The sequence below is a fragment of the Somniosus microcephalus genome, chromosome 4 (assembly GCF_052327205.1).
Source record: "Somniosus microcephalus isolate GS21.2 chromosome 4, FLI_Smic_1.0, whole genome shotgun sequence".
Lineage (NCBI taxonomy): Eukaryota > Metazoa > Chordata > Chondrichthyes > Squaliformes > Somniosidae > Somniosus > Somniosus microcephalus.
This window is the reverse complement of record NC_140990.1, coordinates 38,997,317-39,024,255: the sequence shown is the minus strand read 5'-3', so window position 1 is coordinate 39,024,255 and position 26,939 is coordinate 38,997,317. Positions and strand designations below refer to the sequence as shown.

Genomic DNA, 26,939 nt, shown 5'->3' with positions numbered 1-26,939 from the left:
ATGCGCAGTGCGAGTGTTCTCGATGGTCTGAAGCGGAAGAGACGGTTCTGGGAGTCGGTAGGAGATTGTGGGCTCGGGGAGGAATTGGAGCCGTGGGTGGGCTGGGAAGCTTCATAAACACACGGTGTAGGCCCCAAGCCCCAAATAGGAGCCCACAGGCCCCGTGTTTGCCCCGCGATGACAGGCCTGGCCGCCCTGGTCAGCGGGGTCACTGGCTGCCACCTTGGATAGGGCGGGATCACGGCGCATGCATGGCCATCTTGGCCAAGAACAGAGAGTGGGCGGGGCCTCAGGGTCTCTGTTCCCAACCGGGTCCCAGTGCCCGGGAGATGGAGCATCCTGGTGTGGTAAACCACTGTTATTGTTGTTCACCGTTGTTGTTGTTGTTGCACACTGTTGTATCTATGCATGCCTCAGCTGGCTCCGCCCCTGGCTCCACCCACATGCCCAGGTATAAAGGTGACTGCTCTGCAGCCCCCTGCCCTCTTGCAAACCAGTCAACCACGAGAGGCATGCTCTGTTCTTTGTTAATAAAAGCCTTTTAGTTACTCTCCTAACTCTCCGTCTTTTATGAGTAATTGATAGCGCATCAATTTTATTAAAAAAAACAAAATGTCGGCACCAAACGCTGAGCAGCAGGCGCTGCAGCAAATGACAGCACCAAACGCTGAGCAGCAGGCGCTGCTGCATGCCCTCAGACCAACACGCCTGGACCTAGACCCTCAAGAGGCGGGTTCGTCTACCAAGTTCGCACAATGGCTGCGTTGCTTCGAAGCTTACCTGGAAGCCTCAGCCATGACACTAGATGGAAACAAACTAAAAATCCTGGCCTCCAAGGTGGGCCACCAAGTCTACACGCTCATCCAGGATGCGACTACCTACGCGGCGGCTATTGATCTGCTAAAAGGACAATACACACGCCCGGTAAATATGGTTTATGCCAGACACCTCCTGAGATCCCGCAAACAGCAGTCCGGGGAATCGGTGGAGGCATTCCTACGGGCACTACAGATACTCGGCCGAGCCTGCGATTGTAAAGAGGTATCGGCCGTGACACACACGGAGGGACTTATCCGAGATGCTTTCGTTGCGGGCCTCAAGTCCGACTACCCCCAGCAGAGACTGCTGGAGAAGGGCGAAATCAACCTGAAGAAGGCAGTGTCCCTCGCGCTCTCGCTAGACGCGGCCCACCGGAATATGGACGCATTCTCCCCTAACCACTCCGCACCGTGGACGCCGCAACCTTGGGTCATGGGACCGCCACCCCCGGCACCAACTGCTGCAGCGATGTCCAAGGGCCCGAAATGTTACTTTTGTGGCCAGGCAAAACACCCCAGAGCACGCTGCCCGGCGAAAAATGCTACCTGCTCTGGCTGCGGGAAGAAAGGACACTACGTCAGCGCCTGCAAAGGTAAAACCGCTAACGCCAGCAGCGCCGCGTGTGAACCGTGGGGGCAGCCATCTTGTCCGCCATCTTGGACACCTCCAGCCGCGTGGGGATCGGGACCATGGGCGCAGCCATTTTGTCCACCATCTTGGACGCCTCCAACTCCAATCGCGGGTGACCCAGACTCAACCACCGCCTTGTCTGACGACCACAGCGACTCGCTCGACCAAACGCTGGCCTCCGTGACGCTGGACCAATCTCTCCCTCACCAACTGTCCAGGTCCATGATGGACATTACGGTAAACGGCCGCACCACTACCTGCCTTTTCGACAGCGGGAGCACGGAGAGCTTTATCCACCCCGACACGGTGCGCAGTTACTCTCTCCCGGTCCTGCCAACATGCCATCGGATCTCTATGGCTTCCAAATCCCATTCAGCAGACATCAGTGGCTACTGTGTAGTGACCCTTTCAGTAAGGGGCACAGAATACAAAAATTTTAAACTTCTTGTCCTGCCCCATCTCTGCGCTGCCGTTCTACTGGGGTTGGATTTTCAGTGCCACCTTAAAAGTGTCACATTAGCGTACGGCGGATCCCTCCCCCCACTCACAGTCTGCAGCCAGCAGCTTTTAAATCGCCCGCCGCGCACCAGTTGCAGCCTCTCCACGCTTAAAGTCTCCACCCCGCTTGTTCGCTAACCTCACCCGCGACTGTAAGCCCATCGCTACCAAAAGCAGGCGGTACAGTTCCGGGGATAGGAGCTTCATTAAATCCGAAGTAGCAAGACTCCTGAAGGAAGGGATTATTGAGGGTAGCACTGGCCCATGGCGAGCACAAGTGGTGGTAGTGAAGACTGGCGAAAAACAGCGCCTAGTTATTGACTACAGCCAGACGATCAATCGCTACACCCAGTTAGATGCATACCCACTCCCCCGCATATCTGACATGGTCAACCAGATAGCACAATACCGGGTGTTCTCGATGATTGATCTGAAGTCGGCATACCACCAGCTCCCCATCAGGGCTGAGGACCGCCAGTACACAGCTTTTGAAGCTGACGGTCATTTCTACCACTTCCTCCGAGTCCCCTTCGGCGTCACCAACGGGGTTTCGGTCTTCCAAAGGGAGATGGACCGAATGGTTGACCAGAACGCGCTGCAGGCCACCTTCCTCTATCTAGACAACGTCACCATCTGCGGCCACGACCAGCAGGACCATGACGTTAACCTAGAGAAATTCCTCCGTACGGCCCAGTGGCTGAATCTAACATACAACAAGGACAAATGTATGTTTCGCACCACGCGCCTCACCATTCTTGGCTGCGTAGTGGAGAACGGAGTCATCGGCCCCGACCCCGACAGAATGCGCCCCCTTATGGAGCTCCCCCTCCCCCACTGCCAAAAAGCACTGAAGAGATGCCTAGGGTTTTTCTCTTACTATGCTCAGTGGGTGCCCAACTATGCGGACAAAGCCAGACCCCTCATCAAGTCCGCCTCCATCCCCCTGACAGCACAGGCATGTGCAGCCTTCATTCTCATAAAAAGAGATATTGCGAAGGCCACAATGCACGCAGTGGATGAGTCCATCCCTTTCCAAGTGGAGAGCGATGCATCCGACTTCGCCCTAGCTGCAACCCTTAACCAGGCGGGGAGACCCGTGGCCTTTTTCTCAAGGACCCTCCAGGGCCCTGAGATTCGACACTCCTCTGTCGAAAAGGAGGCCCAGGCCATTGTGGAAGCGGTGCAACATTGGAGGCATTACCTGGCCGGAAAATGATTTACCCTGCTCACTGACCAGTGTTCAGTAGCTTTTATGTTTTACAATAAGCAGATGGGCAAAATCAAGAACGACAAGATCTTGAGGTGGAGAATTGAACTCTCCACCTACAATTACGATATCTTGTACCGGCCCGGGAAACTCAATGAGCCCCCAGATGCCCTATCAGGTGGTACATGCGCCAACGCGCAGGTTGATAGACTGCAGACCCTCCACAATGACCTCTGCCACCCGGGGGTCACCAGGTTCTTCCATTTCATCAAATCCCGTAACCTGCCCTACTCCATCAAGGAGGTCAGGACCATGACCAGGAACTGCCAAATCTGTGCCGAGTGCAAACCGCATTTTTATAGGCCAGACAGAGCAAGCCTGATCAAGGCCACTCGCCCATTCGAGCACCTGAGCGTCGATTTTAAAGGGCCCCTCCCCTGCTCTGACTGCAACGTGCACTTCCTCAACATAATTGATGAGTACTCCCGTTTCCCATTTGCCATCCCTTGCCCAGACATGACCAGTACCACGGTCATTAAAGGTCTGAATGACCTTTTCGCCTTGTTCGGCTTCCCTAGCTATATCCATAGCGACCGGGGCTCATCCTTTATGAGCGACGAACTCCGTCAGTACCTGCTCACGAGAGATATTGCTACAAGCAGAACCACCAGCTACAACCCCCGGGGGAACGGCCAGGTGGAAAGAGAGAACGCGACGGTTTGGAAGGCCGTCCTCTTAAACTTAAAATCTAAGGGCCTTCCGACCTCTCGCTGGCAGGAGGTCCTCCCTGCAGCGCTCCACTCCATTCGGTCACTGCTTTGTACGGCCACCAATGCCACCCCCCCATGAAAAAATGTTCACTTTCCCCAGGAAGTCCACATTGGGGACCTCGCTACCGACATGGCTGACGTCTCCAGGACCCGTCCTACCGCGGAAGCACGTGAGGTCCCATAAAATGGACCCCCTGGTCGAGAGGGTGAGCCTCCTCCATGCCAACCCCCAGTATGCTTACGTGGCGTACCCGGACGGGCGGGAGGACACAGTCTCCATACGAGACCTCGCACCTTTGGCTGCCCCTGAAACACTACCATTGCCATCCACCACTACCCACAACCCAACCCCTGTAGACGGCATGCCGCAGCCCCAGGACCCGTCATTGACCACCCAACCACTCAATGAGACGCCAGATTCAACGTTGGATGCTGCGCCATCACCGCCGCCACCACGACGATCAGGATGGCATACAAGGCCACCTGATAGACTTACTTACACGAACCTTTAGTACACTTCACCCCGCTGGACTCAATTTTAAACAAGGGGTGAATGTGGTAAACCACTGTTACTCTTGTTCACCGTTGTTGTTGTTGTTGCACACTGCTGTATCTATGCATGCCTCAGCTGGCTCCGCCCCTGGCTCCACCCACATGCCCAGGTATAAAGGTGACTGCTCTGCAGCCCCCTGCCCTCTTGGAAACCAGTCAACCACGAGAGGCATGCTCTGTTCTTTGTTAATAAAAGCCTTTTAGTTACTCTCCTAACTCTCCGTCTTTTATGAGTAATTGATAGTGCATCACCTGGGCAACACGTTTTTAATCACCTTCACCCACTCCTAGGCCGCATGTGATGTTTGCGGCCTAGAGGAGTCCATTGGCCGTGTATATATTCAGTGTGAGAGGTTGCAGCCCCTGTATAGTTACCTGAAGGGGCTGCTCCTCAACTCTTGGTTACACTTTAGCCCCACGCTCCTAATCTTTGGCAGCCCAGTGCGGAGGGGGGTGGGTAAGTCGGTGGATCTTCTCCTGGTCTTGTTCTTGGGCCTGGCGAAAACAGCAGTTTGTAGGTCCAGAATGGGCGGAGCCCATGGTGGGGGGGCGGTCACTCTGGCTGCCTGCCTCTCTCCCGTGGTCAAGAAAGGAGGGAGAGAGAAAACGGGGAACTACAGGCCAGTTAGCCTAACATCAGTCATTGGGAAAATGTTGCAATCCATTATTAAGGAAGTGGTAACTGGGCACTTGGAAAATCATAATATGATTAGGCAGAGTCAACATGGTTTTATGAAAGGGAAATCATGTTTAACAAGTTTATTAGAGATTTTTGAGGATATAACTAGCAGGGTGGATAAAGGGGAACCAGTGGATGTAGTATATTTGGATTTCCAAAAGGCATTTGATATGATGCCACATAAAAGGTTGCTATGCAAGAGAGCTCAGGGAGTTGGGAGTAATATATTAGCATGAATAGAGGATTGGTTAATGGACAGAAAACCGATAGTTATTTTCCGGTTGGCAGGCTGTAACTTGTGGGGTGCCGCAAGGATCAGTGCTTGGGCCTCAGCTATTTACAATCTATATTAATGACCTAGATGAAGGGACCGAGTGTAATGTATCCAAGTTTGCTGATGATACAAAGCTAGGTGGGACAGTAAGCTGTGAGGAGAACACAAAGACTCTGCAAAGGGAGATAGATAGACTAAGTGAGTGGGCAGTAAGGTGGCAGATGGAGTATAATGAAGGGAAATGTGAGGTTATTCACTTTAGTAGGAAGAATAGAACAACAAAATATTTTTTTAAATGATAAAAACTAACAAATGTTGGTGTTCAGAGAGGTGTCCTCATACAGGAAACACAGAAAGTTAACATGCGGGTACAGCATTAGGAAGGCAAATGGCATATTGGCCTTCATTGCAAGGGGGTTGGAGTATAAGAGTAAGGAAGTCTTGCTACAATTGTACAGGGCCTTGGTGAGACCACACCTGGAGTACTGTGCACAGTTTTGGTCTCCTTATCTAAGGAAAGATATACTTGCCTTAGAGGCGGTGCAACAAAGGTTCACTAGATTGATTCCCGGGATGAGAGGGCTGCCCTATGATGAGAGATTGTGTAGGATGGGCCTATACTCTCTGGAGTTCAGGAGAATGAGAGGTTATCTCATTGAAACATACAATATTCTGAGGGGGATTGACAGGGTAGATGCTGAGAGGTTGTTTCCCCTGGTTGGAGTGTCTAGAACTAGGGGTCACAGTCTCAGGATAAGGGGTCAGCCATTTAAGGCTGAGATAAAAAGGAATTTCTTCTCTCAGGAGTTGTGAATTGTTGGAATTTTCTACCCCAAAGGACTGTGGATGCTGAATTGTTGAGTATATTCAAGGCTGAGAGAGAGAGATTTTTGGACTCTAGGGGAATCAAGGGATATGGAGATCCGGCAGGAATGTGGAGTGAAGGTCAAAGATCAGCCATGATCTTGTTAAATGGTGGAGCTGGCTCGAGGGGCCGTATGATCTATTCCTGCACCTAATTCTTATCGTCTTTTGTCTTGTCCATGCCCGAGAGGCCCTGGAGAGGGAACATTCAGTGTCCACGGGTTCACTTGATAGCTTCCTCGACCGGTGGGCACCTCAGGGTACAGAGTGTCTCTCAGATACTGGGAACAACATTCTGGCTTAGTTGGAAGGGTCCCTTTGCTTTTGTTGGGACTTTGTTGCTTATTTTGGCTTCTTTTCGTTTGATTGGACCACATGTTTGTGGGAATAAGAGAAGAATGAATGTTCCATAGAAACTAAAATTGTCTGTTCTGAATTTCTACCCTACACTTACAGTGATGACTTTTGTAAACTCCTTATACAGAGTATTAGAACGGGAGGATTTACAGACAGGAAACTCAAACCAAACTTCACATCAAGATCTGACGGAGCCACTCGATTCATCAGGACCTGAATAGTATCGGCCTCTGAATGTGGAAGGAGAAATGTTTGTCTGTTCTGTCTGTGGGAAAAGATTTCAAACATCCATGTGACTGAAAAAGCACCGAGACACACACACCCGAGTGAGAGTGTTCCAGTGCACTGACTGTGGAAAGAGCTATAATCTGTTACACAGCCTGAAAAAACATCGCACCATTCACAGCGGGGAGAAACCGTACACGTGTTCTGTGTGTGGACGAGGCTTCAACCGATCGATCAATCTGGAGAGACACAAGGACACCCGCACCATGGAGAAACCGTGGAAATGTGGGGACTGTGGGAAGGGATTCAGTTCCCCACCCCACCTGGAAACTCATCGATGTAGTCGCACTCGGGAGAGGCCGTTCACCTGCTCTGTGTGTGGGAAGGGATTCACTCAATCATCCCAGCTTCTGACACACCAGCAAGATCATATTGGGGAGAGGCCATTCACCTGTATTGAATGTGGGAAGGGATTTAATGCTTCATCAAGCCTCCTGGCACACCAGCGAGTTCACACTGATAACAGACCTTTTAAATGTGTTTACTGTGAGAAGAGCTTTAAAAGCACTAATGGTCTGCTGAGACACCAACGCAGTCACACTGGGGAGAGGCCGTTCACCTGCTCTGTGTGTGGGATGGGATTCCCTCTGTCATACACCCTGGTGAGACACCAGCGAGTTTACACCGGGGAGAGGGCATTCACCTGCTCCACGTGTGGGAAGAATTTCACTCTGTCACACCACCTGCTGAGACACCAGCGAGTTCATGCAGAGGAGAGGCCGTTCACCTGCTCTGAGTGTGGGAAGAGATTCACTCAGTCATCCCACCTGCTGAGACACCAGCGAGTTCACAAGTGACTGCAGGGGTTGGCTCCTGCTGTTACTGCTGCTGTTAATCAAACCCAGGACTGAACCATGTTCATTCTGACAGTTGGGGTTTGTTTCTGCTGATGTTAAACTCCAGCCCAGTTATAGGGGTTATTAATATTCTGGCAATCTGTTTGCTTTAATGTGTAACCTTTACTCTTCAAATAAAGTCACCCTCTTCGGTCTATTCTCTAGGTTTCTTGGGATGAAACCGAACATTGATTTACTTGTACTCCTTTCAATTTAGTATATTGTATTCGCTGCTCATGATGTGGTCTCCTCTACATTGGGGAGACCAAACACCCATTGAGTGATCCTTTTGCTGAACACCTCCGTCCAGTCTGCAAGCGTTACCCTGAGCTTCCGGTCGCTTGCTATTTTAATTCTCTGCTCCACTCCCACTCTGACCTCTCTGTCCTCGGCCTCCGACACAGTTCCAATGAAGCTCAATGGAAGCTGGAGGAACAGCACCTCATCTTTCGATTGGGCACTTTACAGCCTTATGGACTCAACATCGAGTTCAGCAATTTCTGTACCAGCCGAGAGTTGTCAGGATCTGGAACGCTCGACCTTAAAAGGTCATGGAACCTGAATCCATAAATAATTTTAAAAGGGTGCTGGACAGGTACTTGAGGATGAGGAACAAAAGGTGTGTGTGTGGGCCTGAGCACAACTACTCCTTCAAAGACACAGGCACGACAGGTCGAATGATCTCCTGTGCTGCATGTTTCTGTGATTCGAGGAGTTGGCCATTCAATGTGATCATGGCTGACCTGGAAGGGTTCAGGTGAAGGGGAATTTAGAAAGTCAAAGAGAAAGGAGAAGGCAATGAAGCAGGGTGGGGACAGGATTAATGATAACCAGAGTGTGACAGGAGGAGACAGAGCATACCAACATAAGCGGGCACCAGCAAATAGAGTCAGAGTAGGGAAAAATGGTATAAAGAAAACATTTAAAGCTCTTTATCTGAATGCACGCAGCATTCATAACAAGATAGATGAGTTGATGGCACAAATAGAAATAAATGGGTTTGATCTGATAGCCATTACAGAGACATGGTTGCAAGGTGACCAAGGCTGGGAACTGAATATTCAGAGGTATTTAACATTTCAGAAGGATAGGCAGAAAGGAAAAGGAGGTGGGGTAGCTCTGTTAATAGAGGATGAGATCAGTGCAGTAGTGAGAAATGATATTGGCTTAGAAGAGCAAGATGTAGAATCAGTTTGGGTGGAGATAAGAAATAGTAAGGGAAACAAGTCACTGATGGAAGTGGTCCACAGGCCCACTAACAGTAGCTACATTGTAAGACAGAGTATAAATCAAAAAATAATAGGGGCTTGTAAGAAACATCATCTCCCTTTGATTTCTATTTCTGACACCAGGCAACAGAAAAAGGTCATTACAACACGACATAAACAGACTCTTCAGATGTGAGACATCAGACTTCAGAACAACACGTCTGCCAGCTCTGGCCACAAACCTCAGTACAGTCAACCTTTCAGCAGCTGCAGCCCTGATTAAATAACTAGTAGTTTAACATGTCCAGTAGAGCTTTTGTATCAAAATAGAAGAAATGTATTTGTGACACACACACAATTAATAATTAAATCACAATGTGATTGTCAGGGTTGATTATCACCTCTTGATACCTTCCGTGCCCACCAGTCGAGGAAGGTATCAAGTGAACCAATGGACACCGCCTGCTCCATCTCCAGGGCCATCCGGGCAGGGACAAGACCACGGGAGAGAGGCAGGCAGCCAGAGCGACGCCCCCATGGGCCCCGTCCATCCTGGGCCTGCAAATTGCTGTTCTTGCCAGGCCCAAGAGCAGGTCCAGGAGAAGATCCTCCGACTTACCCACCCCCCTCTGCACCGGGCGGGCAGAGATTAGGAGTGTGGGGCTAAAGTGTAACCAAGATTTGAGGAGCAGCCCCTTCAGGTAACTATACAGGGGCTGCAACCTCTCACACTGAATATATACACGGCCCATGGACTCCTCCAGGCCGCAAACATCACATCTGGCCTTGGAGTCCAGAAAGGAACTTAAAAATTGTTGCACACGACAGCTCCTTGTAACATTCTCCACCCCAGATCCCCAATGGTGCAGGGAAGGACACCCGCGTAGAGAGCCCTCCATTGGGGAACCTCGCCTCCGCCAGACAGCAAGATGACCCGCCCGTCTGATTCAGATTGGGCAATAAACTAAATGAATCAATAAATGATACAGAAACCTGAGTACGTGGGACACCTTTCTTTAAAAAATTATAAGAATAACTTGCTGCTGAAAAAAATTAATATTTTAAGAATTTTAAAAATGGTCATCGCAAAAAATTATGAAAGACAATTTTTGTCACAATAACAGGACACATTTTGAAGTCAAAATGTATGGTGACATAAACAATGATGAATGTTAAAAAAATCAGCTTCAGTTCAGAGCCATGCTGGCGACCAATTTTCCGTTAGTAACTTGCACCTCAGGCCCCGTCCAGTCTGGTTTAATTGCTAAATGTTTTCTAACTTGGGTTCAGGCCTGTCATTCTGAGGGAAACAAGGCCTCATTTATTGGTGTGTCCCACCCGAGCGGCTGTTAATGGCTTTAATAAACTGGCAGCAAGGTTTTTTATTTAAAGGTGGAAAGTGGTGAAAAACACCACTAGTGATGCCTCAAAACTCCCGGACAGAGAAATCTACTTCATCAGCACCCCTGCCACAGGACTCAATAACCACCCCCTCCACCACTGGTGCACTGTGTCTGCAGTATGTACGGTCTACAAGATGACCACGGTCAGGCCGTGTGGAGTCAAGGGTCAGGCAGCAGAATGGATGGAAAGATCGCAACAAACTTCCCTTAACTCCAACCCTCTGATTTCTGTTTTGTAGCCAGCTTTCCATCCATTCTGCTGCCTGGCCCTTCACTCCACACGGCCTGACCTGGGTCATCTTGTCGATCTTACAAACTGTTTATGGATCGCAAGCTGGTTACAAAACAGGAAACAGAGAGTAGGGGTTGGGAGTAGCTACTCAGACTGACAAAAGGTGGGAAGTGGTGTTCCACAGGGATCGGTGCTGGGACCACTGTTGTTCATAAATGATTCGGACTCGGGAATCAGAAGTACAATTTCAAAGTTTGTTGAGGACACCAAATTGGGAGGTAGAGTTAATTCTGAGGAAGACAAAATGCAAGAAGATATTAATAGATTTCAGAATGGGTGTGAATTGGCAAATGAATTTCACTATAGATCAGTGTGAGGTGGTGTGTTTTGGTGGGAAGAATAAGGAGGCCACTCACTACTTGGAGAAGGGGGTGAAATTGGGTTGCTTTGTGCCTCCCGCGATATTCAGTGGGAGGTTAGTGGCGGCGGTAGCCGGTAGCGCCCCGCGGCACTGCACCACCGGCAATGACGTCATCGCCATGCGCAGCGCCCCAGCTGCAACCTTGGGTTGTGACCCCTGACCTATCGCTGGACGATATATCCGACAGGGTCAGGGGTCGTTCCTGCAGCCGCGGCGGCACCACTTAAAGGGCAGGTGTCGGGCAGCAACTTTTTATTTTGACCGACTGCCAGCACCTGCACCCATCCCCTTTCTTCTTCGGGGTGCTGGCTGCGATCGCTCAGCCTGGCGCTCCACTTGATCTGACACCCCACTCCCCGGTGGTCCAGCAGGGCCCCAGTGTGCGCAGTGCTAGGCCCCTCCCCTTTAATCGGGGAGAGAGGTCTGCTATGATGCGGTGCTATGTGCCGACGGGCGTGGTGCTGTTACACAAAGTGCCGTGAAATTCACTGGTAGCGCCTCGAGGGAGGAGAGCGCTTCCAGTAGCACCCCGCCTCCTGCCTGGGGCGCTACCACTGAATTTAATGCGCAGGGGCGCTAACTTTTTCGGGGCACTAAGATTAGCCCCGGCGACGTTAGCGACCCAAAGTGGGCGCCACCGAATTGTTCCCCTAAGAGTCTAAATGTGCTGGAGGAGCAGAGGGATCCGGGGATACAGATACACTAATCACTAAAAGTAGCGACACAGGTTAATAAGGCCATTAAAAAAAAAGCACTGGGGTACATTCCTAAAGGAGCCTTCTGTTCCATGCCTAGGAGCTCTGAACCATGGCAGAGAGCAGCTGGGACACGTTTCTCACACGCCTCGAGATTAACCCGCATGGAGCCTTTGCTGTCAGTGAAGAGAGATGAGAAAGGCCAAAATGCCGTTTGCCCCTCTCAGTGTGGCCCTGAAGGACTGTGTCCAGGCTGAAGTTCTGTTCCCGCAGTACGATCCTCCCCCAGATTGTCCTTTCTGATCTCCAGCCAGGTGATGCTAAACACTCAGGTGGGAAAGAAGAAAAGCTACAACAATGTGTTTAAAACAAAGCTGATTTATTTGACATCTATCCAGAATATTAAACACCAGCCCAGTTCCTGGAGTTATTAACATCAGCAGAAACAAACCCCAACTGTCAGAATGAACATGGTTCAGTCCTGGATGTGATTAACAGCAGCAACAACAGCAGAATCCAACCCCTGTAGTCACTTGTGAACTTGCTGGTGTGTCAGCAGGCTAGAGTGTTGAGTGAATCCCTTCCCACACACAGAGCAGGTGAACGGCCTTTCCCCGGAGTGAGTGCGCTGATGTACATTGAATTCAGATGACTGCCTGAACCCAGTCCCGCAGTGAGAGCACCTGAACGGTCTCTCGTCAGTGTGAACACATTGATGGCACATCAGTTCCCCAGAACTTTTATAGCACTTCCCACATTCCGGGCATTTAAAAGGTCTCTCATCAGAGTGAGCGCACTGATGTTTCAGTAGGTTGGATGAACGAGTAAATCCCTTCCCACACACAGAGCAGGTGAACGGTCTCTCCCCAGTGTGAACTCTCTGGTGTCTCAGCAGATGCTTTTTGTTTTTAAATCTCTTCTCACAGTCAGAACATTTAAAAGGTCTATCATTGGTGTGAACAAGTTGGTGTGTCAGCAGGGTGGATGAATGAGTGAATCCCGTCCCACACACTGAACAGGTGAACGGCCTCTCCCCAGTGTGAGTGCGCTGGTGGACAGTGAGTTCAGAGGACTGCCTGAACCCAGTCCCGCAGTGAGAGCACCTGAATGGTCTCTTGTCAGTGTGAACATGTTGATGGCACATCAGTTCCCCGGAACTTTTATAGCACTTCCCACAGTCCGAGCAGTTAAAAGGTCTCTCATCAGTGTGAACTCGCTGATGATTCAGCAGGTTGGATGACTCAGTGAATCCCTTCCCACACACAGAGCAGGTGAACCGCCTCTCCCCAGTGTGGACTCGCTGCTGTCTCAGTAGGTGGGATGAATTAGTGAAACCTGTGATGAAATATATTTCATTCATCACTGCCTGTTTTCTGTGTCTTGTAACTGCCTGCTTTCTGTGTCTTTTCCCTTCCCCCAGTCCTCATGTATTATGTATTGGAATATGCTGGAACTGGTTGTGTGCAGGGCTCCGCCCATACCTGGCTCCTTTGTAATCTAAGTTCAGTCGGGCATCAGCCTCCTGAAGGAAGACATCTCTCTATTTTACGTGTTATGTTCTGAGTTAATAAAAGCCTTACTTTTGTTCTGCTAACTCCGAGTCTCGGAATAATTGAGGCACATCAATTTTATTAACTCAATTTTCAACACTATGGATCAACTCCTGAAACCCGAATGTTTGGATTTGGATCAACATGCTCCAGACGCATCAGCACGCTTCGGACACTGGTTTGACTGTATGGAATTCTTCCTGGACAATTCCGCAGCCGTCAAAGACGCTACGGACACTGCGAAGATGAGACTCGGAATGCTACGGAATTGGGTAAGCCACCGGGTTTACCCCCTCATCCAAGACGCCGATACGTACCTGGCCGCCTGCAACACCTTAAAGGCGCATTACCAGCAGCCTACGAATGAGGTGTATGCTAGGCATCTACTCGCTACTCGCGCACAGCGACCTGGGGAATCGGTGGAGGAGTTCCTAAGCATCCTGAAAAAGCTTGGCAAGGACTGTAAGTGCCAAGATGTAAAAGCCGCAGTGTACACCGACGAGCTTGTTCGCGATGCCTTTATCACAGGCCTCAGCTCCACTCACATCCAGCAAAGACTGCTGGAAAAAACAGAGTTGGACCTGAAACAGGCTGCGGACACCGCGCGGTCCCTGGAGATGGCCCAGAGAAACTCGGACGCCTACTCTTCAGCCCGCGCCGCCAACGCCACCATGTGTGCGCCGAGGGCGCCGCCATCTTGGAAGGCATCTTCCCCGCCCGGCAGCCCGACACCGGCGGGGCCCAGCTCTCCCCCCAGAAGCCCTACGACAGCCGCGATGCGTCAAGGACCCAACTGCTACTTCTGCGGGCAGCCAAAGCACACCAGAAACCTGTGCCCGGCGAAAGGCACCACCTGCTTTAAGTGCGGTAAGAAGGGGCACTTCAGGAAGGTGTGCAGAGGGAACCCCGCCGGAAAACCAACCGCCGGAAAACCCGCCACCGCCGCGTGTGCGCCGTGGGAGCGGCCATCTTGGACGCCATCTTGCCCGACCTCGTGGGGTCCGCCATCTTATGAGCAGACAGCGTGGATGCCATCTTGTCTCGATCAGGGCCCTACAGTGGCATCGGTCACAGTGGACCAGACCAGGCCGCATCCGCTATCCAAATCAATGGTGGACATCGAGGTAAACGGGTGCCGGGTTAAATGCTTAATTGACAGTGGAAGCACGGAGAGTTTTATCCACCCTGAACTGGCACAACAACTCTCCCTAAAGGTGGTCCCTGCTCAGGGTACCATCTCTATGGCCGATAAAACCCAGACATCGACCATTCTGGGTTACTGCATGGTACAATTGTGCGTTAACGGAACTGTGTATGATAATTTTAAAGTATTAATCATGAAGAATCTATGTGCGAGCGTGATCTTGGGTTTGGATTTCCAGTGCAACCACCAAAGCATCACGCTGAAGTACGGTGGGTCCCAGCCGCCCCTCACAGTGTGTGGTCTGGCTACCCTGAAGGTAAAGCCGCCTTCGCTATTCGCGAACCTTACCCCTAACTGCCGGCCAATAGCGACCAAAAGCAGGAGGTACAGCTGGGAGGACAGGCGGTTTATCGCGACCGAGGTAGACAGGCTCCTGAAAGAGCGCATTATTGAACACAGCAACAGCCCGTGGCGCGCCCAAGTGGTAGTGGTAAGGGGTAGCGAGAAGAAATGGATGGTGATCGACTATAGTCAAACGATCAACAGGTACACCCTACTAGACGCCTACCCGCTACCCCGCATATCAGAAATGGTGAACCAAATCGCCCAATACCGGGTGTTCTCCACCATCGACCTCAAGTCAGCGTACCACCAGCTCCCTATCAGACCAGAGGACCGCCCGTACACCGCCTTCGAGGCGAACGGACGCCTCTACCAATTCCTCAGAGTCCCCTTTGGGGTGACGAACGGGGTCTCGGTCTTTCAGAGGGAGATGGATCGCATGGTCGATGACCACCACTTGCAGGCAACCTTCCCCTACCTCGACAACGTCACCATCTGCGGTCACAACCAGCAGGATCACGACTCGAACCTCGAGAGGTTCCTGAAAACTGCACAAAAACTCAACCTCACCTATAACGAGGACAAGTGCATTTTCAAAACCACGCGCCTCTGCATACTGGGCAGCGTGGTGGAGAATGGGGAAATCGGACCAGACCCCGACCGATTGCGCCCCCTACGGGAGCTGCCCCTGCCCAACACTCCCAAAGCCCTGAAAAGGTGCCTGGGGTTATTTTCTTACTATTCCCAATGGGTCCCCAACTACTCCGACAAAGCCCGCCCCCTCTTGAAAGCATCCTCTTTTCCACTCTCTGCTGAGGCCCATGCCGCCTTCAAAAGCATTAAGCAGGATATTGAGCGGGCCACGCTACAGGCAGTGGACGAGAACACTCCATTTCAAGTGGAAAGTGATGCATCCGACTTCGCCTTGGCGGCCACCCTCAGCCAGGCGGGGCAGCTCGTAGCTTTCTTCTCGAGGACCCTCCAAGGCCCCGAGATCAGACACTCCTCCGTGGAAAAGGAGGCCCAAGCCATCGTGGAGGCAGTGCGCCACTGGCGCCACTACCTAGCCGGCAAACGCTTCACCCTACTTACCGACCAGCGGTCGGTAGCGTTTATGTTCAACAATAAACAGAGGGGGAAGATTAAAAATGATAAGATTCTTAGGTGGTGGATCGAGCTCTCCACTTTCGAGTACGATATCATTTACCGGCCAGGGGCCCTTAACGAATCCCCTGACGCCCTCTCACGAGGGATGTGTGCCAGCGCCACCGAGGATCGGCTACAGACCCTCCACAACAACCTCTGCCACCCAGGGGTCACGCGTCTGTTCCACTTCATAAAGTCCCGTAACTTACCCTACTCGATTGAGGAAGTTCGGTCTCTGACCAGGAACTGCCGCACTTGCGCTGAGTGCAAGCCTCGGTTCTACCGCCCAGATAGAGCCCACTTAATCAAAGCTACACGGCCCTTCGAGCGGCTCAGCTTAGATTTCAAGGGCCCCCTCCCGTCCGTCGACCGCAATGTTTACTTCCTGAACATTGTGGACGAATACTCCCGTTTCCCATTCGCCTTCCCCTGCCCAGACATGACCAGCGCCACGGTCATTAAATGCCTCAACAGCCTGTTCTGCCTGTTCGGTATGCCGAGCTATATCCACACGGATAGGGGGGCGTCCTTCATGAGTGAAGAGCTACGCCAGTACATGCTGTCCAAGGGGATCGCCACGAGCCGTACCACCAGCTACAACCCCCGGGGTAACGGCCAGGTGGAGCGAGAGAACGGGACAGTGTGGAAAGCAGTCACTCTAGCTCTAAGGACCATGGGCCTCCCTATCTCCCGCTGGCAGGAAGTCCTCTCGGATGTGCTCCATTCGATACGGTCGCTATTGTGTACGGCCACTAATGCCACGCCTCATGAACGAATGTTTGTCTTTCCTCGGAAATCCACCTCAGGCGTATCCATGCCGTCATGGCTCTCCACCCCAGGTCCGGTACTCGTGCGAAGGCATGTGAGGGGCCACAAGACGGACCCTCTCGTGGAGCCAGTACACCTACTCCACGCCAACCCCCAATACGCATATGTCTGGCACGCCGACGGAAGGGAGGACACCGTGTCCATAAAAGACGTCGCCCCAGCCGGCATCGACAACAACCACGGCAATAGCAGCGACGACGATCACAGCAACCCTTACCCACCCACTATTCTTTCATCACCCCCGGAAGAACATCGACCAACGGCACCCCCACCAACTACCCCTTCAACAACCCCAGCGGCACCCCCGGCAGAGACCCAGGAGGCTACCGGGGACACCCAGCCGACACCCGCGGCACCACAACAGCCACGTCGGTCGCAGAGGACTATCAAACCCCCGAACAGACTAAATCTATAGAAGGGGTGAATGTGATGAAATATATTTCATTCATCACTGCCTGTTTTCTGTGTCTTGTAACTGCCTGCTTTCTGTGTCTTCTCCCTTCCCCCAGTCCTCATGTATTATGTATTGGAATGTGCTGGAACTGGTTGTGTGCAGGGCTCCGCCCATACCTGGCTCCTTTGTAATCTAAGTTCAGTCGGGCATCAGCCTCCTGAAGGAAGACATCTCTCTATTTTACGTGTTATGTTCTGAGTTAATAAAAGCCTTACTTTTGTTCTGCTAACTTCGAGTCTCGGAATAATTGAGGCACATCAAAACCCTTCCCACACTCAGAGCAGGTGAATGGTCTCTCCCCGGTATGACTGCGCTTGTGTCTCAATAGGCCAGAGGGTTGGCTGAAGCCTTGCCCACACACAGAACACATGTACAGTTTCTCCCCACTGTGAACAGTGCTTTTTGCTTCCATGTTCAGAGGCCGATGATATTCAGATCTGATGAGCCGAGTGACTCTGTCAGATCTTGACGTGATGTTTGGTTTGAGCTTACCGTCTGTAAATCCTCCCCTTCTAACATCCTGTAAAATGAATTTAAAACAGGGAGCGTGAGAGAGAACCCAGAAAAACAGGTTGTGAAATTGAGCTCAATGAATCTGGTCATTTGTGGGGCCGGCAGCAGAAACAAGTGACCATGAAAGCTGCTGGATTGTCATAAAAACACAACTGGTTCACTAATGTCCCTCAGAGAAGGGAATCTGCCACCTGGTCTGGGCCTTCACACGACTCTAGCCTCTATGGGAGGAGAGAGAGAGAGGTGGGAGTGGGAGGGGGAGGGGTCGAAGGAAAGGAACTTTATACATCTGCAACTTTATCAGAACTTTGACAGAACATCCCAAACCCGCAACCTCCACCACCTAGAAGGACAAGGGCAGCTGTTGCATGGGAGAACCATCATCTCCAAGTTCCCCTCCAAGTCACACACCATCCTGACTTAGACATATTCATCGTTGCTGGGTCAAAATCCTGGAACTCCTAACCTAACAACATTGTAGGAATACCCTCACCACACGGACTGCAGGAGTTCAAGAAGGCGACTCACCACCCCCTTCTCAACGGGCAACTGGGGATTGGCCATATTTGCTGCTCTTGCGAGCGGCGCCCACATCCCAAGACTGAATTAAAACAAATCTGCAGATGTAAACTGGATTAAAAACCTCTGCAGAAATACTTGTTCCTAAAACAATACTCTTTTACATTGTAGGGACAGCGTCTGTTTAACAACCTAATCTCCCCCAGGATCCACCTCCCTTCACAGTCCCACATTGGAAATTGTTGGGTCCTCCTGGGCTCAGAAGTACTGGGTATTAAACCCAACAGCATCTCCTCCATCTCCACTCCAGCTCAAACTGAAGCAACAAAAAGACCTACACAGTCGGCCAGGGACCAACCTTCCGTCAGCCTGCAATAAAACTCTTCCCGACAGCCGCTGACTAATGGCGTCCGCAGCACCCACAATTCCCCGTGCCACAGAAACCGCTCTATCCAACGCGCTGATTTCCCCGCTGAGAGTGCGCATGCTCCCCGGGGCCGCGAGCCATTCTGGGATCCTGGCTCCTGTCCTTTGTCCAGAGTCGGACTCGGTCGAACCGACTGAAGAAACTGGGAAATGGCAGCTCGGATGGGGGAGGCGCTGCACCCTGGGCTTCCTGGTGCCGGGGCCCTGGCCGCACGTCCGCCGGGCCCGGCCGCTCTGATTCTGATTGAGGTTTTTAATGAGGTAACAGAGAGGGTTGATGAGGGTAATGTGGTTAACGTGTTGTACATGGATTTCCAAAAGGTGCTCGACAAGTGCCACGTAATAGGCTTGCCAGCAAAGTTGAAACCCATGGAATAAAAGGGACAGTGGCAGCATGGATATGAAATTGACTAAGTGACAGAAAACAGAGAGTAGTGGTGAACGGTTGTTTTTCGGACTGGAGGAAGGTACACAGTGGTGTTCCCCAGGGGTCGGTACTATACATCTGCAACTCTACCAGAACTTTGACAGAACATCCAAAACCCGCAACATCCACCACCTAGAAGGACAAGGGCATCTGTTGCATGGGAGCACCATCATCTCCAAGTTCCCCTCTAAGTCACACACCATCCTGACTTAGAAATATTCATAGTTGCTGGGTCAAAATCCTGGAACTCCTTACCGAACAACATTGTAGGAATACCTTCACCACACGGACTGCAGGAGTTCAAGAGAATGGCTCACCACCCCCTTCTCAACGGGAAGCTGGGGATTGGCAATATTTGCTGCTCTTGCTAGCGGCGCCCACATCCCAAGAATGAATTAAAGCAAATCTGTCTATGTAAACTGGATTAAAAGCCTTTACAGAAATACTTGTTCCTAAAACAAGATGCTTTTCTTGATATATATTAATGACTTGGACTTGGGTGTACAGGGCACAATTTCAAAATACGCAGATGACAAAAAACTTGGAAGTATAGTGAACAGTGAGTAGGATAGTGATAGACTTCCAGGGGACATAAACAGGCTGGTGGAATGGGCGGACATGTGACATGTAAAATTTAACGCAGAAAAGTGCGAAGTGAGACATTTTGTTAGGAAGAACGAGGAGAGGCAATATAAACTAAAGGGTACAATTCTAAAGTGGGTGCATGAACAGAGAGACCTGGGGGTATGTGTGCACAAATCATTGAAGCTGGCAAGGCAGGTTGAGAAAGCATTTAAAAAAGCATACGGGATCCTGGGCTTTATAAATAGAGGCATAGAGTCCAAAAGCAAGGAAGTTATGATGAATCTTTATAAAACACTGGTTCGGTCTCAACTGGAGTATTGTGTCCAAGTCTGGGCACCGCACTTTATGAAGGATGTGAAGGCCTTAGAGAGGGTGCAGAAAAGATTTACAAGAATGGTTCCAGGGATAAGGGATGAGGGACTTCAGTTACCTGGATAGACTGGAGAAGCTGGGGTGGTTCTCCTTAGAGCAGAAAAGGTTCAGAGGAGATTTGATAGAGGTGTTCCAAATCATGAGGGTTCTGGACAGAGTAGATAGAGAGAAACTGTTCCCATTGGCGGAAGGGTCGAGAACCAGGTGACACAGATTTAAGGTGATTGGCAAAAGAACCAAAGGCGGCATGAGGAAAAACTTTTTTATGCAGCGAGTGGTTAGGATCTGGAATGCACTGCCTGAAAGGGTGGTGGAGGCAGACTCAATCACAGCTTTCAAAAGGGTATTGGATAAGTACCTGAAGTAAAGAAATTTGCAGGGTTACGGTGAAAGGGCGGGGAGTGGGTCTAGCTGAAGTGGTCTTGCAGAGAGCTGGCACGGGCTCGACAGGCCGAATGGCCTCCTTCTGTGTTGTAACCATTCTATGATTCTATAAAATATTAGAAAGTTTGTTGTACAGAAGCATGGGGTATATCTGCTTTTATTCATGAATTTAAAACGTCTCTATTAAAACCTGAGCCAGTGTGTTGTGAGACAAAGAGCCTTGTGTCCAATAAGGGGAATAAAGGCCCACAGCCTCCCCTGGCCCCGGGCCCTGAACAAGGGACTGGAGAAACTCGCTGCCCTGCGGATCAGACAATCAGCTGACGCGAGTCCCGCCCCTCGGGCTCCCCGATTGCTTGGAGGACCCGCCGCCGGCTCGCTCCTCCAGCCCCGCCCCGCTCGCTCCCTATTGGTCGGAAGCTCCCGTCAATCAGGCCGTGGGTCCGGGTCACGTGTCCCCGAGGAGATCACGTGAACCGTCCAAATGACGCCGCTCGGTCCGGGGCCTCGCGGACTCTCAGGTTTTTCTATTTCACTTTATTCTCTCCCGATCCACCCCTCCACCCACCCCACGCGAGTCACCACCCATTCGGAGCGGAGAAAACTTACTTTGCGTCACTGATCACGACTCTGTAACCGACACCAAGGCCTTTCCCCGGAATGCCCCGCGCCGACTCCGTCCGACAGGACCCAAGTGTGCAGACGCAGCTCCGAGTGGGGCAGGGGTTTTGTCTCCTCTGGACATACGCGGTTATTACCCTTGGTGACCGGGAGGGGTCGCTGTGCCGGACTCGGCCCAAGCCATCACGTGTGCGCATGCGCGGACTCTGGGCTGTCCCCAGTCGGAGCAGGAGTGGCCATTCAACGAGATCATGGCTGATCATCGACCTCAACTCCATTCACTGGCCCTATCGCCACATCCCTTGATGTACTTACTGGCCAGAAATCTATGGACTTCTGTTTTGAATATACCCAATGACTCAGCCTCCACAGCCCTCTGGGGCAGAGAATTCCAAAGATTCACCACCCTCTGTGTGAAGACATTTCTTCTCATCTCAGTCCTGAATGGCCCACCCTTTATCCTGAGGCTGTGGCCCCTGGTTCTAGGCTCCCCAGCCAAGGGAAACATTCTCCCAGCAGCCACCCTATCAGCCCTGTAATCATTTTGTATGCTTCAATGAGATCCCCTCTCATTCTTCTGAATTCAAGAGAATAAAGGCCTAGTTTACTCAATCTCTTCTCATACGACAGTCCCGCCATCCCAGGAATCAATCTCGTGAACGTTCGTTGCACTCCCTCTATGTCAAGTATATCCTTCCTTACGTAAGGAGACCAAAATTGTACACGGTACTCCAGGTGTGGTCTCACCAAGGCCCTATATAATTGGAGTAAGACTTCTTTAGTCCTGTACTCAAATCCTCTTATAATGTCAATCAACCATCAGCTAGAAGAGGTCGCTGGTGAGATCAGTGAAGAAACAAAGACTTGCATTTATAAAGCACCTTTCACCACCACCGGACATCCCAAAGTGTTTTACAGTCAATGAAGTACTTTTGAAGTGTAGTCACTGTTGTAATGTAAGAAACACGGCAGTCAATTAGCGCACAGCAAGCTCCCACAAACAGCAATGCGATAATGACCAGATAATCTATCTTTTTATGTTGATTGAGAGATAAACATTGGCTAGGAGACTGGGGATAACTGCCCTGCTCTTTCCCACATTACAACAGTGACTACATCATTGTAGTACTTCATTGGCTGTAAAGCACTTCAAGACATCTGGTGGTCATGAAAGCACTGTATAAATGCAAGACTTTCTTTCTTGAAATAGTGCCATGGGATCTTTTACATCCACCTGAGAGAGCAGACGGGGCCTCAATTTAATGTCTCATCCAAAAGACGGCACCTCCGACAGTGCCACACTCCCTCAGTACTGCGCTGGAGTGCCAGCCTGGATTTTGGTGCTCAAGTCTCTGGAGTGGGACTTGAACCCAAAACCTTCTAATACAGAGGTGAGAGTGCTGCCCACTGAGTCACAGCTGACACTAAAGAACAAGCAGTTCTGACGAAAGGTCATCGACCTGAAACATTAACCCTGTTTCTGTCTCCACAGATGCTGCCTGACCCACTGAGTATTTCCAGCAGTTTCTGCTTTTATTAAAGAAACGAGGGAGTGATTGCTGGCAGGAAGAATGTTGGGTTGTCCTGCGCATGTGCACCTCCCTGGCGGCTGAGACGAAACATCGACTCGCCCCCACCTGAGCCGCACACCAGTACCAGATGTTGTGGCTCTGCATGTGCGCCCGATGTTCATGGAAACTTAAAAACATAGAAGATAGGAGCAGGAGTAGGCCATTCGGCCCCTCGAGCCTGCTCCGCCTTTCAATGAGATCATGGCTGATCATCCAAATTCAGTACCCTGTTCCTGCCTTCTCCCCATATCCCTTGATCCCTTTAGCCTTAAGAAATATATCCAACTCCTTCTTGAATATATTTAATGAATTGGCCTCCACTGCCTTCTGTAGTAGAGAATTGCACAGGTTCACCACTCTCTGGGTGAAGTAATTCCTCCTCATCTCTGTCCTAAATGGCTTACCCCTTATCCTTAGGCTGTGACCCCTAGTTCTGCACTCCCCTGCCATCGGGAACATCCTTCCTGCATCTAGTCTGTCTAATCCTGTTAGAATTTTATAAGTTTCAATGAGATCCCCTCTCATTCTTCTAAACTCCTGTGAATATAAGCCCAATCGACCCAATCTCTCCTCATACGTCATTCCTGCCATCCCAGGTATCAGTCTGGTGAATCTTCGCTGCACTCCCTCCATGGCAAGAACAATACTCAAGGTGTGGTCTCACCAAGGCCCTGTACAACTACAGCAAGGCATCCTTGTTCCTGTACTCAAACCCTCTCGCTACGAAGGCCAACATACCATTTGCCTTCTTAGCCGCCTGCTGCACCTGCATGCTTACCTTCAGCGACTGGTGCATAAGGACACCCAGGTCTCGTTGCACTTCCCCTTTTCCCAATCTATTTCCGTTCAGATAATAATCTGCCTTCCTGTTTTTGCCACCAAAGTGGATAACTTCGCATTTATCCACATTACACTGCATCTGCCATGCATCTGCCCAATCACCCAACCTGTCCAAATCATACTGGAGTTTCTCGGCATCCTCCTCACAGCACACACGCCCACCCAGCTTTGCATCGTCTGCAAACTTGGAGATATTACATCTAGTTCCCTTGTCTAGATCATTTATATATATTGTGAATAGCTGGGGTCCTAGGACCGATCCCTGATGTACCCCACTAGTCACTGCCTGCCACTCGGAAAAAGACCCATTTATTCCAACACTTTGCTTCCTGTCTGCCAACCAGTTCTCTATCAAAGTCAGTACCTTGCCCCGAACCCCATGTGCCTTAACTTTACACGCTAATCTCTTATGCGGGACCTTATGGAAAGCCTTCTGAAAGTCGAAATACACCACATCCACTGGTTCTCCCTTATCTATTTTACCAGTTACATCCTCAAAAAATTCCAGTAGATTAGTCAAGCACGATTTACCTTTTCTAAATCCATGTTGACTTTGTCCGATCCTGTCACTGTTTTCCAAGTGCTCTGCTATTACATCTTTTATAATGGACTCTAGCATTTTCCCCACTAGCGATGTCAAGCTTACCGGTCTATAATTCCCCGTTTTCTCTCTACCACCTTTTTTGAATAGTGGGGTAACATTAGCTACCCTCCAATCCATGGGAACTGTTTCAGAGTCTATCGAATTTTGGAAGATGACCAGCAATGCATCTACTATTTCTAGGGCCACTTCCTTAAGTACCTTAGGATGTAGATTATCAGGCCCTGGGGATTTATCGGCCTTCAATCCCATCAATTTCCCTAACACCATTTGCCTACAAATACTGATTTCATTCAGTTCCTCCCTCTCATTAGAACCTATGTTCCTGGACATCTCTGGGAGGTTATTTGTGTCCTCCTTTGTGAAGACAGAAACAAAGTATGTATTTAATTGGTTGCCATTTCTTTGTTCCCCATTATAAATTCCCCTGATTCTGACTGCAAGGGACCTTCGCTTGACTTCACCAATCTTTTTCTCTTCACATATCTATAAAAGCTTTTACAGTCAGTTTTTATGTTCCCTGAAAGCTTACTCTCATACTCTATTTTCCCCCTCTTAATTAATCCCTTTGTCCTCCTTTGCTGAATCCTAAACTGCTCCCAATCCTCAGGTTTACTGCTTTTTCTGGCCAATTTATATGTCCTCTCCTTGGATCTTATGCTATCCCTAATTTCCCTTGTTAGCCACGGTTGAGTCACCTTTTTTGTTATATTTTTATGCCAAACAGGGATGAACAAATTCTGTAGTTCATCAATGCAATCTTAAATGTTTGCCATTGCCTGTGCACCATGAGGTTTTGTGTGCTGAGCATGCGCGCTGCGGACCACTCGGGATGGGCGATTGTGGAGCAGGAGGGAGAGTGCGGGGGCCATGAGGTGCATGCGCGGGACTCAGCATCAACAGAGCACTTTCTGCAGCTCGGGGGCTTGTGGGTATTACAGCCACCATTACTGCTGATCCATTCAACCAACCTGTGCAGCAGCTGGAGCCTGAAAATCAGCTTCACTGCCCCTAGGGTCGGAAAGAGGAAAATTAAACAACAGTTTGCCTCTGATCCTTTTTTGAACTCAATTTACAGGGTTATAGAAGTGGAGCAGTTACAGGCGGGAAGCTCAGATCAAACATCACATCAAGATCAGACAGAGTCGCTCAATTCATCAGGACCTGAATATCATCAGTCTTTGCACATGGAAGGAGAAACAGCGATCGCAGCGATGACAAACTGCACACGTGTTTGGTGTGTGGACGCGGATTCAGCCAATTGCCTGACCTGGCAAGACACGTGCACCGTCACACCGGGGAGAAACTGGGTAAAGGTGGGGGCGGCGGGAAGGGATTCAGTTCCCCGTCTGCATTGGAAGTTCAACGGCGCAGTCGCACCAGGGACAGTCCGTTCACCTGCTCCATGTGTGGAAAGGGATTTGTTTGTTCATCCCACCTGCAAACACACCAGCGAGTTCACACTGGGGAGAGACCATTTCAGTGTTCTGACTGTGGGAAGAGCTTTAAAAGCCCCGGGGAACTGAAGGGACACCAGCTTGTTCACACTGGTGAGAGACCATTTCAGTGTACTGACTATGGGAAGAGCTTTAAAAGCCCCAGGGATCTGAAGGGACACCAGCTTGTTCACACTGGGGAGAGACCATTTCAGTGTCCTAACTGTGGAAAGAGCTTTAAAAGCCCCCAGTATCTGAAGCAACACCAGCGAGTTCACACTAACGAAAGACCCTTTAAATGTTCTGAGTGTGGGAAGAGTTTTAAAATCCCCGGGAGCTCAAGCAACATCAGCGCCTCCACACTGGGGCGAGACCATTCACCTGCTCCGTGTGTGGGATGGGATTCACTCAGTCATCCAACCTGCAGACACACCAGCTTGTTCACACTGACGAGAGACCCTTTAAATGTTCTGACTGTGGGAAGTGCTTTAAAATCTCCGGGGAGCTGAAGAGACACCAACTTGTTCACACTGATGAGAGGCCGTTTAACTGTCCTGATTGTGGGAAGAGCTTTAAAAGCTCCGGGGATCTGAAGGGACACCAGCTTGTTCACACTGCGGAAATTCTGTTCACATGCTCCGCATGTGGGAAGGGATTCGCTCGGTCCTCCACCCTGCTGAGACACCAGCTTGTTCACACTGACGAGGGACCATTTAACTGTTCTGAATGTGGGAAGAGCTTTAAAAGCTCCGGGGAGCTGAAGAGACACCAGCGAGTTCACACTGGTGAGAGGATGACCACCTGCTCTGTGTGTGGGAAGGGATTCACTCAGTCATCCCACCTGCTGGCACATCAGCTTGTTCACACTGACGAGAGACCCTTTAAATGTTCTGACTGTGGGAAGAGCTTTAAAAGTCCCCAGTATCTGAAGGGACACCAGTGAGTTCACACTGACGAGAGACCCTTTAAATGTTCTGACTGTGGAAAGATCTTTAAAAGCTCCAGGGAGCTGAAGAGACACTGGCTCCTCCACACTGGTGAGAGGCCATTCACCAGCTCCATGTGTGGGAAGGGATTCACGGAGTCACCCACCATCCTGTCACACCAGCTTCTTCACACTGACGAGAGACCGTTTAAATGTTCTGACTGTGGGAAGAGCTTTAAAAGTTCTAAGAACCTTAAGGGACACCAGCGTCTTCACACTGATCATAGAATCTAACAGCACAGAAGGAGGTGATTTGGCCCATCGTGTCTGTGCCGGCTCTTTGAAAGAGCTGTCCAATTTAGTCCCACACCCCAGCTTTATCCCCAGAACTCTGCAAACTAGTCCTCTTCAAGTACATGTACAATTACTGTTTGAAAGTTCCTGTGGAACCTGATTCCAGCATCCTTTCAGATGGTGCGTTCCAGATCTTAACAACCCTCTGCGTGAAAACAATTCTCCTCATTC

The 26,939-nt window shown here is 50.4% G+C and overlaps 1 protein-coding gene across 1 annotated transcript; it reads left to right on the top strand.

Annotated features, from left to right (window-relative positions):
* Positions 1 to 26,432, top strand: LOC147118668 (uncharacterized). Its single transcript, XM_085983953.1, has 5 exons — positions 1 to 57; positions 7,598 to 7,728; positions 19,088 to 19,096; positions 25,443 to 25,677; positions 25,902 to 26,432. Exons 1-5 carry the CDS (start codon positions 1 to 3, stop codon positions 26,430 to 26,432), a joined length of 963 nt encoding a protein of 320 aa, XP_085840079.1.
* Positions 26,433 to 26,939: the final 507 nt, after the last annotated feature.

Bases quoted from the DNA above. Each gene is read 5' to 3' on its own strand.
- LOC147118668 (XM_085983953.1), top strand. From the start codon at position 1: ATGCGCAGTGCGAGTGTTCTCGATGGTCTGAAGCGGAAGAGACGGTTC. The intron at 58-7,597 runs GTAGGAGATTGT...ACGTGTGGGAAG, and splicing joins AGAGACGGTTCTGGGAGTCG to AATTTCACTCTGTCACACCA. The intron at 25,678-25,901 runs GTTCACACTGGG...GGATTCACTCAG, and splicing joins ATCTGAAGGGACACCAGCTT to TCATCCAACCTGCAGACACA.